This window comes from Atta cephalotes (genome assembly GCF_000143395.1).
Source record: "Atta cephalotes unplaced genomic scaffold scaffold00001, whole genome shotgun sequence".
NCBI lineage: Eukaryota > Metazoa > Arthropoda > Insecta > Hymenoptera > Formicidae > Atta > Atta cephalotes.
Genome location: NW_012130065.1, coordinates 15476372 through 15490944, shown reverse-complemented (window position 1 = coordinate 15490944; position 14573 = coordinate 15476372). Strand labels below are relative to the sequence as shown.

Sequence of the window (14573 nt, the reverse complement as noted above, 5' to 3'; positions counted from 1 at the left end):
TTTTGAAGGATTGATCGCGCGAGAGAGCGCACGCGACGCGGCCGCGGCTAGCCAGGACTATTTTTCTAAGTTGCAAAGTATAATAAATTAACGACGTGTTGCATTCTCGTTACTAGAGTATATTATAATGTATATTGATATTTTAACTAGGCGAGATAAGTATGAGATAATGTTACGAGCGAGTAATATAATGAGACTATATATCACTATAATTATCACGATTATCGCACGATCCAGCGATAATCACAATTAGCAGAGGTTCGCGCGTGCGGTCGATGCGCGTGTGACGCGCGCGGCGTAATTAATTAGTTCGAACACGAGTTAATTGTGAGACGAATCGACGAAGTGTGGAACGAATGTGAAATATCAGTCGAGAGACTGTCTAATATAACGAGGAAAATAATGAAAAAAAGAATGTTCGGGCGACTTTGTCGATTCGCGAAAATGCAAGATGAAAGTGCGAAAGAGATTGTAACAGAATAAATGGAATAATTAGGAGAGCCCAGTAGTAGATGAATACGAGTGTATGTTTGAATATGTGCGTACGTACGTGTGTGTGATTTCGGATATGAATGAGCGAGGAAGAGAGTAATGAATAAGCGTGTGTCGTTCTTCGGCCGCGGAGAGTAATAGAGAAAAAAAAATGAATCGTTCTGTCACCTCACCTATATTATACAATATCATAATAATATGCTGCCATACGATATAAATATATGTCTACGGTAAGGAGTATATTAATAAAACATTACAAATAAATATGTTATAAGTAATCTAGTATGTATCTACTTTTTTCATATCAATTATTTTTCTACACAAAATCTACTGAAGTATATACATGACAATTGTTCATTTTCTGTGTTTTCAAATGTATACAGTACTAGCTGAAAAATTTATTAAATTAAAAAAATTGAGGTAAGTAAAATTCAATCGGTGTTTACATGTTAAAAATTTTATCTTCGTATTGCGAAGAATAAAAAGAAATTAATAATTCTGAAAAATAATAATAGATATAACGGTCTCTATTTTGCTAATTTATTAACTCTTTTACAACACGTTTATTGAAGAAGTGAAACTTGATATTATTGATTTAAATACCTGTTTTTACATCATCCGAATTAATTGTTACGAAAGAGGCAATTAGAATTAACTTTTATGTACATTGCTTCAGAATTATGTAAATGCGAAAAATCATGATAAGTACTTGTATTTTTCAAATGTACACAGTTCTAGTAAACAAAATTTATTAATAATTTTAAGAAATTAAAATAAATTAAACTTAGTCGATGTTCACACACATAAATTATATATAAAATTTGTATATTACAATTTTTAATATTTACAGGAACAAAAAGAAATTAATTTTTGAAAAATAATACAATTTCTATATATATATATTTTTTTTTACTAATTTTTTAGATTTTTTCACATTTATATAAAAAAAGTCAAATTATTAACTTAAATAACTGTTTTTAAATTTATCATCCGAGTTAAATGTTTTGAAAGCCAATTAAGAATCAACTTTTGCGCGTATTGCTTTAGAATGCGGAAAATCGATATGAGCAAAGCGGAACCGAGATTCATAACTTATAATTAACTTGCTTTCGACTTATGTAATTTCAGGATTCATACACGATCGCGAAACTCACTCGATCTGCAAGTAAATTAAAGAAAGAAAATTGACTTTATATACTGATCCATAAAATAGGTTTCTGCTTTAGAAACATACATGCATTCTAAAATAATTCGTAATTCGTAATAATACATCAATTCGATAATAATTCATACACGTTCATTATACAAAACAGTTATGTAAAAACTTTCTTAGTACATTTACTCCAATCTGTTAACTTGTTCATAGATGGATAAATCGATTTGTTTTCCATTTCATATCAGGTTTCATGCCAGAGGACGCACGTCACATATAATTTATTTGAGTGAAAGCGAATAGCGATGCATCGACGCATGTTCGACCGCGCGCAGTTTCTATTTATGCTGGATAGTATGACACAGTTACATCATGTCAATGCAGTTGCAGTTATTCAGCGAAAGCGTACTCGCGCGCGAATGTCACTGAACTTAAATCTATAGGTGATTATTAAGAATATATACACATACATTTTTTTATATGTACAAATTGGCATATTTTGTCGACAGATCATACAAGACATTCATTTCTGAAAAAAGAAAAGGAGAGTTCTTCAGTTTTAAATCATTAAATTATGACATTGATTTATCTTTTTTTGTAGTCTTCTAATATCTCTTTAGAAAGTGCAAAAATAGAAAAAGTAGAAAAAATACGACATCATAAATGACACAAAAAAAAGAAATAAAATAGACGACGTGATGAATTTCTTTCGATTGCGAATCCGAAACGAACTAAGACGAATGTTAGAGCAGTCGTTAGGCAAGCGAAAAGGTAGTTGCGCAAAAAGAAGGCTGCTCATAGAAGGTGCGCTTTCTACAGTTGGATAGAGTTCTCTGTCCCTGGATAAGCCTGACGGTAGGCAAACAAAAAGCGCGTCGTGCCGATCGTGACAGAAACGCGAAGTATTTCGGCGAGAGAAGAAGAGAAACAAGAAGAAGAAGAAGAAAGCGTGGGAGAAGGCGCAGAAGCGGGATGCAACGATTTCAACGAAGGACGCGAAGTTTCAACGATTCAGTGACAAGATGCAGTCAGTTAACGTTTATCGCGTTCTACTTATTTTGCAGATAATTGCTGTTGTTACGACCACCGTCGGAAAATTGCAACCTGGTGAGTGCGCTAACAAACGTGATGAACATCAGGATGATAAAAAGAACGTGACAGTCAAGTTCGCGGAATAAAAATCAGATATTCTGCTAATAAAAGAGCTGCTGACAAAAAATTGTTCGTCCTTATCGTATTAAAATTGATAATTGCATGATTTTATATATATATCACATATTTGTCAACTTGTCATATTTTTATGAGTAATCAGATCATTCTAACAATGAAATAATATTATTGTATGTATATACAGTTCATTTAAATATATATATATAAAACTACTTTCTTCTTTACTAATCGTTTATTATTAAAACGTTTATATATATGGTTCGTTAACTTTACAATAAAGTTAACAAATCATATATATAAACGCGATTAATTAATGATTAAATACAGTTTGGCAATCCTGCATAAATTGCGGATATTTGTTATATAATTGTTGTAATTCGTAATGCACGCGCATATGAAGGAAAGAAAAAGAGAGCCGGCGGAAATAGAATATCTAAATTTTCAGGAATGATATAAGAAAAAAAAATCACGTAAAACAAATTCCACGTGTATACACGCTCACTATATATATGAAACAATATTCGTAATGCTTTGCAAATGAGAAATACCGGCTTATTTTGCACCTTAAGGTCGCATTTACATACGACACACTTTCACAACGCAACTATTATAATAGGGTTGTATAATGCAATATTATGATAGATCGAAAATTCAATGCGAGCACAGGCTGGATAGCATCCACCAGCGCGGAAATCATACTGAAGCGATACTGCACGATTGATAATTTGCGGTGCTCCAGGTGAAAGTAAAATATAAGTGGGGCGATCAGGCAAATAAAAATTGATCAACAAACGGATGTACAAAATCACGATTAAAGACTTATTATTGAATTCTTCCAAGATAATATCGTATCTTTTTGCAGTCAAACTTTTCGCGGCACGGAATCGTGCTATGCTAAGACGGTTTGCCATCTCTCGTGAAGAAAAAACTAAAATCTGTTACGGTAAGATAACAATAGATTACTTTTATAGGGAATAATTTCCATTATTGCATTAATATAATCTAATTAAATATAAATTGATTGACATTTACATTGTATGTTAATTTCTTTCCAAATAAATTTTAAAATAATTTTTATTTATTCTTAATGTTAGGAATGTTAAAATAATAATAAAAATAATAATAAAATTTCAAATCGAGTAACAAAATATAACAAATGAAATGGTTCATTTTTGCTGAATTTTAATATATTATCCTAAAACAAATGAATATTTATTCCGATAAAATATAAAATATAAAATATAAAATGAAAAATATAAAAAAATATTTCAGATCTACTCGGTTGCTTTGCGGATCCGCCGCAGCATTTATCGATAAAACGAGCGCCAGAACATCCTAGCGTAATTCAAACTAGGTTCTTTCTCTATACACGTGCGGACCGGCAAAATCCGGAACCCTTACAGTACGGGGATGACTTAAAATCCATCGTACATTCTCGATTCAATATTAGCAAGCCTCTCAGAGTGTTGATACACGGTTTTAAGGGCAGTGGAAGCGACGTTGGCGCAATACTTGGCATAAATTTTCTTCTCGATATAGTAATTTTCAACATTTTATCTTTCAATTTTTACACTTTAGATAAAATATCCTTTTCTTTTCCAATTTAAAATAAAAAAATTCTCAAGTCATCGTTGAAAAATTTTTAAGAGCTTTAAAACTCTATTTAACATACAGGAAGATGCGAATGTCATCATCTTGGACTGGACGAAGGGGGCGGGCACTTCTTACGGAAATGCTGTAGCAAATAGTGAATTAGTTGGCCGGCAACTGGCTTTGGTGCTTTTAGATACCATCAATTTGGGTGTCGATCCCGCCGACATTCATGTGATCGGTTTCAGTCTTGGAGCGCACGTGGCTGGCTGCGCTTCGGAAGTATTAAAAAGAAAAAGTCTACTTCTGGGTCGCATAACAGGTCTCGATCCAGCGTCACCATTCTTCAGGCATCATCTGTTCAGAGAGAAGTCGAGAAAATTGGATGCCACCGACGCCCATCTCGTCGATGTTATTCACACCGATGGCTCTCAGGATTTCATGGACGGCTTTGGTCTACTTAAGCCGATCGGACACATCGATTTTTTCCCTAACGGCGGTAGAGAGCAACCTGGCTGCACCGACATTAAAAATTCGGTGGTGGTCAGTCACTTAAAAGGTGAGTTAAGAGTGATTAAAGCGCGATTAAGTTGTTTAATTTAAATTGTTTAATTTAATTATGTATTAATTATGTAATTGTTGAATGTACGTTCGATTTTGATTTGTGTTCAGTTAGGCCGGTCATAGTCTTCAAGACCATCTTAAGTAATGTCTTAAAATATTAATATGACTTTGTAATTGGTTTATAACATCTAAAGACAATCTTAAAATTATTGTCGAAACAAAAAATTTATATCATGCCTAAGTTTTGGAATATTTATTTTCACAGTTTTTTAAATTTATTACATAACTTTTTATGTATACATTCAATACATTAATAGCAAATTATAGATAACGTCCAGACAAAAAAGTTTTGAATATATCATAAAACATTTAATCTGCTTTTCATTAAAAAAAAAAGTGTACTTATGCTTTTATAAAGTAGCAAATCATTAATTTTTTTATCACTTATTATAGAAGATTTATTGGACAAGAATATAGCGTGTAGTCATTTAAGAGCTTTTCAGCTCTATATAGAGAGCGTTCGCTCACAAAATGAGAAATGCAGATTCATTGCATGGCCTTGTCAACAAGGAGGAATATCCTATGTAAAAGGAACATGTTTCCCTATGGAATCAATGAATTGGAATCAAGAGATGGGTTATGCAGCTAATCGTGGACCATTGGGAAGCTATTATCTGGCGACTAAAGCCGAAACACCATTTTGCGGTATTAGAATATAAGGATAATTATCTTTTTATTGGAATAAATGTCTATTGAAGCAGCGTAATATTGACATTAATTTTATTTATTAATACTGTTTATTAATACTAATTTATGTTAAATAGAATTCCATATACATATTATTTAAATATTATTATTATTATATATTATTATTAAACAAATAATTTCTTATATGCATTTATATAAAATTGCACAATTGTTGAAAAAGATTTTAGTAGTTAATTGTGCCAAATTAATGTTAAGGGATTTATTATTATGAAATTTAGAAAAAGTCCCTTGACATTAATTTTGTACAATTAATTGCTAAAATCTTTTTTAACAATTAATTGTGCAATTTTGTATAAATACATATAAAAAATTTGTCTAATAATATGTTTATATGAAATTCCATTTAATATAAGTTAGTATATATTAATTTAATATTCTCGTAAATTTTAGGTAAACCAGTCAGGGCATCAATAATGACATCTGAAGATATGTTAAAAACATCTGGTACATTGTTCTTCAGAATCTTTCTTGCTAATTCTACAACGCTCTTCAAAATTCAATGCATGTAAGTCAAAATCACTTACATATAAAGATTATTTTAATTTAAGTAACTATCCTCATCGACAATTAAAATAAATGTCGCACGAATTTGAAAAGTTTTGAATTTGAAAAAGTTACGCAATTGATATTAGGTTTTGCAATTTTTATCGAAGATAGTGACTTAATTATATTTTCTAATAACAATACATATTTGCACAATGCATGCAGATAAATACTGTGTAACTTAAAAAAAGATGAACCTTCGAGTTTCATAAGCATTAATTTACATACTAAAACCATTAATTCTAAATATTATTCAAGATTGCCCAAACAAAGAAACGAACAAATGATATTTTATAACATTGCGGCGGTGGAGTTTGATACGTTAACGGAAGATACTGCATCGATCACCGGTGTTATCTCATATCAGCACACTGCTAACAAAACAGAGGAGGATGTTGCACAAGATCCCGATGCAGACATAATACTTTTCAATAAACTAAGCCTGGAAGATCGTAAGGGTCATAGGTAAATATACATCATAATAATTTTGATTTGAAAAACTCGTTAGCTATTAAATTTATTTAAACAAAGAAAAGAGAATTAATTTTCTACCATGTTTCATGATTAAATTTATTTACATATTTAAATCAATTATAGACAATATAATTTAATCAGAATTCGGGAATTCTATTTATAATTTTATATGCCATAAAATATTGAAACAAAGAAATTATGTAAAATACACATAATTTTTTATATATAAATATATATTTATTGTATTTCATATAATTAATATTAAATAATTAATTTTTGAATTTATAAAATATATTTTTATAAATTTATAATTTTTATTAATAAATATGTATAATATATTTTATACATTTATTTATATGTACACATATACAAAAAATATATATATATTTACATACACTGAAAAAAAAATTACTAACTCTGAGTAAATATTTTTTTTAATAGTTCCAAGTACATTTATTTAGAGTAAATAAATATTTGTTCCATAAAAGAAAATGATACTTAAATCAAATTAATGATTCCTGTATCAAATATGTATGTTTACATTTAGTATTAGTAAATATTTACTTAAAACTTATTTTTAAAAATATTTATTTAAAAATCAATTCTTTTTTTCTGTGTATACATTTAAAGTATACAATATTTAAAAATTATAACTAGAATTTCATACTGAAATCTGATGCAAATTACAGATCGTCCAACGTGAGCTTTATGCAATAAACTGAAATAAATTGCATACAATAATAGTTAATAAAATTCTTTTTTTATTGCCCAGGTGGGAATATTGCGGAACGAATACTGTAATTAATTCACAAGAGATACATATAGAATTGAAAAATGAACACTGTATACCGTCGTAAAATATCTCTGCCACGATATAGCAGTTTATATTCGAATACAAGTCTGCATATTGGTCTGCCTCTACAAGTGACATTTTAAAAAAAAAATCGCTAGTTTTCACTTGTTTTACAACACCTATTCCCCTCCCAAAAAGCGCATAGATTAATTTAATTTAACTGAATAACCTTTTTTCTGTTCTTGCCGCCACAACATTGAGTATCAAATTCGAGTGCTTCATTCCGACAAATCGCGTGATTAAATTGTGACAAAAATTAATATAAGCATGCAGTTGAGGTAATAAATTTACTTTACTGACCCTTTGCGATCGTCGATGCCACCGATGCCGCATCTTTGCACCGCCATTTCGTCATTCTGGAGGCTCCAAACATTCGCTCGGCCAACACATGTTGATTTGAAAAACACGGTCCATTACCATGATATGAAAGTCATCCGGCGTTTTACACAACACTCCCGATGCTTATGACACGCACGATCTGCCATGAACGAATAAATAATGTGAAAAGATATGACAATTTGTCGCACACATCACACGCACACGACGCCTACCGAACTTGTAATGACTGGCGAGAAATTCAAAGTACGCGCGGACAACTTCACGCAGGTGTTTAAAATTAGCAACTTCATGCGAAGAAACTGCCTTTCTCATCGACGAAGGGCCGTCAATGTATTGTAGATAAAAAATCTCGTAATTTAAAATATTATAATAGATAAAAATATTAAATCGTTGAGATGAGGAAAGGATAACTAAGAACATTTTTGGCACATTCTGATAACGTAACAGAAATGCAGTCTTTTTTAATTTGGATCGTTGCGCACAGATGGCACCGATATAATTTTCCCACTCGCTCTCACGATACTTGGGTTAACTTGAGTAATGAATGCTCTGCTGCTGTGCGTATCCTAACCTCAAAGTAACGGTAGCGAGCCAGCAAGTAAACAATAAAACTAATATAATAATAGAGAACATACACATGTTCGGATAACTAAATAAGATAACCCAATGTATCTAGTAGAGTAGATGCATATTATAATAGCGTGACCCAAGGTGCTCCTCGAAAATGAGCCATATCGTAATCGTACGTGCCTTCAAGCCGGGTGACGAGACCGGCTGCAGGAAATTAATCAGAGACTGTGTGATGTCGTCCCTAAGTGCCACGTTTTGCGGAATGTTATTCAAGGAGATAACATTTCAGTTGATTATTCTATTGTCCGCGATAATGTTCATCTTTTTCGGGATGCCGTTAACTGTGTGCCTCTTGGTTGTACCTGTAGTCATAGCATTGATATATATTGGAACATACGTCACTTTCGCTGCAAAGCTAACGGAGATCAATGGAGAGGTGGCTAACATTCCGAGGTATTATATCATAGAGAGAGAGAGAGAGAGAGAGAGAGAGAGAGAGAGAGAGAGAGATCTATTTATATATATAATTCTTGGAGCTGACCAAATCTATATTTATTCTTTTTAGCTAAAGTTCTTGCACTCGTCTTTTCTCTTTTTCTTTCCAATGTGGAGGAAAAAAAAAAGAAAAAATGAACTGTGCAAGAAATTCAGTTAAAAAGAACAGACCTTATAACATAATTGTTGGACCTGTTCTTTTTAGCTAAATTTCTTGAATGAGTTATTTTTCCTCTTTTTTTCCTCTAATGTAAAGAAAAAAGGAAGAAAGATTAACTATGCAGGAAGCTAAAAAAAACGTATTGATACCAAGTTTGTAAAATCTATTCAATTTATATTAATTAAAAGACATATTAATTTCAAGAAACCAGAGTGACTTATACAAAAAGAATGAATACTTAGATATATTTTGAATAATCCAAACTTGTTGATGTAGCATAAAGAAAATTGGCATTTTTGACAAAGAAATTTATAATTGAACGAATCTAATAAATTCACTGTCAGCTCCAAATTGTTAATGATATGAATTGTTAATGAATGTTATTCGAGACAATCTATTGTAACATTTCAATGTTTTTGTTCACAGGCTTTACATGTCAAACGCTTTCTCCTGTTTCTGGGTTGCCGAAGCGTTTGAGCCTTACCTGATGACACAACAGCCCAAAGAGGTACATTATACTGTAATGAGGGAAGAGCAATTTTATCAAGCCAAGTTAGATGTCTCTTTACAAGCTAAGAAAATAGTAGGAACTGTCAGCTTAGGCAAGAGTTACAGGTTAGACAGAAGTGCATGGATAAAGAGGCTGTGCGTGCACGAGCGATATCGGAGAAAAGGTATAGCATCGTGCCTGCTCAACGATGCTGTACAATTTGCGATTGACGCAGGATATAGCTGTGCTAATATAGTAGCTTCCGAATACACAGAAGAGGGTAGAGAATTGTGCTTTAAAAAAGGATTTGAACTTAAACAAATGTATCACAAGTCTATCCTAGGATCGTATATAACAATATTAATGTATGAATTAACATATCAGATCAAACCAACGGAGGACGATTACTCACCTACGTTAGATTTTGAAAAAGCATTTTTAACTCAATTCTAATGATATTTTTATAGTAATGATATATTTTTATATGCTAATTGTAAGATAACGAATCTCTTGAAAAGCGAATGAGACTGATCAACTGTGTTCTCAGTTAAACAAAGTGCTCGAGCCAAATAGTGATCTACCTGAATGTTACGCTTAGTATTACCTAAATTTTAGATTTACTAACAACGGAGAGAAGGGTATTATTTTTTATGAAATGTTTGTTATGCATTCCATATATTGTTACATACTTCATAGAATTCTATAAATGATATATAAACAGTAGAAATAAAAATATATAGTTCTCATTTCTTCTTGAGGCCTTCTTTGTACATACGGACGTCTTTACCTTCCCAGTGATGATTTTTCGTTGACAGAAACCTAGAATAAACATTTTCATATCCCGGTTTGAAAGAATAAGCTGAAAAAAGGTAAGATGCATTGCAATAGAAAAAACTTTAATGAAACTCACTTTTCTTTAATTTCTTTCAACACTGCCTTTTCTTTTTCCGTAATGCCATTTAGCGTCACATCCAGATTTATCTGCAACTCCTTCATATTTTGTATTCCAACTAGATTGGTGTCCACATCCATGCATTGCATGGAGTGCCATATCGCCAGTTTGCTGAGTTCTACGTCGCGATCCTGTGTTATTTTATAATGTTATTTTTTTCAGCAGGATTACAGCAACAGATAGCTTGATAGTCAAATACAATAATTGCACTACAATACGTCTTTTTAATTGACGTCTATTGTTAACGAACCTTGCAGTATTGCGCGGCTTTCGCGCATTGTTTCTTCGTTTCGTCGGAGGCCGAATGCCAGCTCTGTGGCCCGTTATTCGTTAACAAACCCATACACAGTGCGGCGGCGTTAATTAAACCGATTTTATGCTTCTACAAGATAATTAATGAAATTGTCATGAAACTTGACGATATATGACATGAAATTACGCACCTTAAAGAATGGAATGTATTCCAACAAAGAGTCATCGATGAGAGTATTTCTCGAATAACTCAATACAGTGGCTACAATGTTACTCTTTTCGATGCATTCTTTTAGTGCAGACAATGTGTATGCAGTTACACCTACATGCCTTGCTTTGCCATCAGCCACGTATTTCGACAATTCCGGCAAAGTTTGTGTGACTATTACATCCGTTGTGGGTGCAAAGTCGATATCGTGAATCTGTAAATTTTATTTTTTAAACGTTTAATTGTTTTATTAGATTTAATTTTATTTATGTGAAATGACAATGTGCAATTATACCTGAATAAGATCAACATAATCTAGTCCCAACAATTCTAAACTCTTTTTAAAACTCTGCCGAGTTTTCTCGACGGTGAAATTGAACATATTGTCATAATCTAACTCATATCTGCCAACTTTCGTCGAGATGTAATAAGCTTTGCGTGGAATCCCCTTTAAGGCCTATAATAAATAAATGCGAGATAAAACATCAGTCATTCGATATATGAAAAAAAATTTCGTAATCTTTTTAATAAATTTTTGCATACCTTGCCGAGTATTGCCTCAGATTGGCCTTGACCGTACCACGGTGCCGTATCAATATAATTAACGCCTTGTTTTATTGCCTGACGTACAGTTTCGATAGCCTCTGCTTCGTTACTGCAGTAATATAATTATGTAATAATTATTACATCATGTCATTTATATAACACTCGCACGAATGATAAATAATTTTACTTTAAATTGTAAAGAGCACATAGCGTAGCGGAACCAAAAGCTAATTTGCTCACAAACATTCCTGTTTTCCCGAGCTCTTTGTATTCCATAGCTTTTACTGCTTCGGGATCGTGAAAACCCTCGATATAAGTAGGAGGAAACATGTTTCTGAAAATATTACGATGAATAATGCGATAAAGGAAGATTGAAAATTGAAGTGATTTCCGAAGGCTCAATTTTCTATGTTAAGATTTTCTTTAACAATAAGTTAGAGACTTCTCTTGGGAAGATGGATATCTATATACTTTTTTCTGACATTGCTTGTATATAAAAATAACGATATATGATATATATATATATATCACATATCGTTATTTTATTTTTTTTATATATATAGCTGAAGTTATGATGGAATAAATATTTAATATATAATTTTTTATAAAAATAAAATAATGATAAAATCAAAATGTCTAATATTATATTATTATTTTATATATAAATTCTTACGTATAAAATGTAAAATATTTTATTTTATCATTATTTTAATTCTATCATTATTTTAATTCTAAAAATATCATGTGACAAACATTACATTTATACTCGATAAAAGCAATCACTACGCTTTAAGAGCAATTGTTACCAAACAGTGACAATCTTTTTCTATATTCTTCTATAGATATTTAATTATACATTATTTTTATAAAGAAAAGAAAAATGAAATAAAAATTAAAACATATAACCAGGGTGTCCAGCAAATATTCTCGAATATTCTTGAATCTTGGAATTATTGGAATTTAAGTTATTTCGGAAAACTCCTGAAAAATTCTAAATCAATCTTTGAATTTCAAGATTGACCTGGGATTTTTGTCATTCTTTTATTTCAAAAAAATCAGATCGTGAAAAAGATAAGACATATTTCTGCGCATGCGCAAAACTATCAATAACGATTTTACGATAATTTTAGATAAAGTTTTGAAAACAAATGCAGACATTGAAAATCAGATTAATAATTTAAGGAAACAAAAATAAATTAATAATTTTATAAATTGTTTGTGATAAAAAGAAAAATTATATTCAAATATAAACTATTAAAGATGCATTAAAGAAAATTACTAGTAGAAAACTTGAATTTAATGCATAAATCTATAATTATAAAATAGAATGTAATAAAGAAATTATTATATTTGCGTTAAATTATGTTCGTTTAATATTTATAAAGCATTAAATGATACTCCAAATTTGTTTGCGTTGTTTTAATTAATTCATCATATTGGATCGTAACTTGAATATAAAATATATAATATTGCGCGAATTAAGAAAAATTAATTAACTGAATGAAAATTAATCGACCTGGAAAATTTTGATTTTTACCTGGAATATTCTGGAACTGTTCTTGAATTGATTAATCAGATATCGCTAGATACTCTGATAACAGATACGCAATAGTGAGAATATAAAATAATGAATATCTAATACTATTCAATGTTGAGAAAAAAATTACATAGCCACAATTATATCAATCACAATTATATTTACACATACACATATATATTTTAATGCATTCGTTTAAGATATTACAAGTGAGTTGCAAGAGTTGCACAACATCGACTGTTATCTTTTCACTATTTTCGAAAATATGTTTGTACTTGTTTATTGGTGGTTTCCAGATATCGCAGTGATAACGGAGATTTATTGCGATGACCACATCTCACGGCAATGAAACTTGGATTGAGCTTATATTACCCAAATGAACGGATTTTAATCGAGTATTATCGTATATGCACTTATGATATCGTTCTTTGAATGAGGAGAGTGGGATAAGAGACTAAGTGGATGGAACTTATTTGATCATAACAATGACTTATGCAACGTTGCAGTTTTGTGAGGTGTTGCCATATCTCACAATATAAGAGAGAATAAACTTAAGGCCATAGCACACAAAAAACTTAAACAGTAAGGAAATCAACATGTTGGACTCTACATGTATGAACTCTACCATGACTGGTCAATTCGCTTACGTTTTATTGCTTAAGTTTTTTTGTGTGCTATGATCCTAAATCGACCAATTAATCCATTGAAATTGTTCAATTGCATCTATCGTCAAATAAAATGCTTTTGGTCAATTTTAATGGACTAATCGATTAATTTAGTTTATTAAAGTGATCCTAAATTAAATTTATCTTTAGATGCTCAGTAGCCAATGAAATAATTTATAGAGTATCTGAAGGTGAAATTTAAGAAAGCCTTAAATATAAGGCCTGACTATGAATACTGGCGGAAGTCTCTGATTTTTATTCCTGAATTGATGCATACTGTACAATAAGTTAAAGTGAAACAAAATGTATTTCTTTCACTTTAATTTATTACACTATGTGTACCAGTTGACAGAGTGTATGAAAAACAGACCTATTAATTCAACAACTCTGCACGTTGTTATGTAGTACCAGTTACTGATTAAACGGGAATCTGCCGAAGTTCTACTTTATCGATAAATTTACATAAAAATTTGCTTCTCTATTTTCCCCATTTTAGAAATTTACATAGAAATTAACTGTTAACATGCATGTATAAAATGTTGTTTTTCTTGAATCGGATCTGTAATGTTTTTATTACTCCATGTTTTATTTTAATAGTACTCTTTCGTGTTGCTATCAACATAATAATGTAATATTTATAATAGTAACAATATAAGACGATGATATGATAATAATATGACGAAAATGTATATAATTATTAGAATATAAAGATTATGTGTTTCTAACAACACTCTGATTAAATAAAAACGCTT

The 14573-nt window shown here is 30.9% G+C and overlaps 3 protein-coding genes across 3 annotated transcripts; 2 read left to right on the top strand and 1 right to left on the bottom strand.

The window, feature by feature from the left end:
• The first annotated feature begins 2667 nt into the window (after positions 1–2667).
• LOC105617498 (pancreatic lipase-related protein 2-like) lies at positions 2668–7696 on the top strand. Its single transcript, XM_012199057.1, has 8 exons — positions 2668–2752; positions 3678–3758; positions 4088–4353; positions 4490–4964; positions 5423–5674; positions 6128–6242; positions 6539–6745; positions 7527–7696. Exons 1-8 carry the CDS (start codon positions 2668–2670, stop codon positions 7609–7611), a joined length of 1566 nt encoding a protein of 521 aa, XP_012054447.1. The 3' UTR covers positions 7612–7696.
• Positions 7697–8670: 974 nt separating this feature from the next.
• On the top strand, positions 8671–10114 carry LOC105617486 (probable N-acetyltransferase CML3). The gene is made up of 2 exons (XM_012199046.1): positions 8671–8969; positions 9598–10114. The coding sequence occupies exons 1-2, from the start codon at positions 8671–8673 to the stop codon at positions 10112–10114; spliced, it is 816 nt and encodes a 271-aa protein (XP_012054436.1).
• Positions 10115–10319: 205 nt separating this feature from the next.
• On the bottom strand, positions 10320–11949 carry LOC105617475 (L-galactose dehydrogenase-like). Its single transcript, XM_012199035.1, has 7 exons — positions 11807–11949; positions 11617–11728; positions 11369–11530; positions 11057–11287; positions 10864–10995; positions 10572–10744; positions 10320–10480 (listed from the first exon to the last, which is right to left on the bottom strand). Exons 1-7 carry the CDS (start codon positions 11947–11949, stop codon positions 10405–10407), a joined length of 1029 nt encoding a protein of 342 aa, XP_012054425.1. The 3' UTR covers positions 10320–10404.
• Between the last annotated feature and the right edge of the window lie 2624 nt (positions 11950–14573).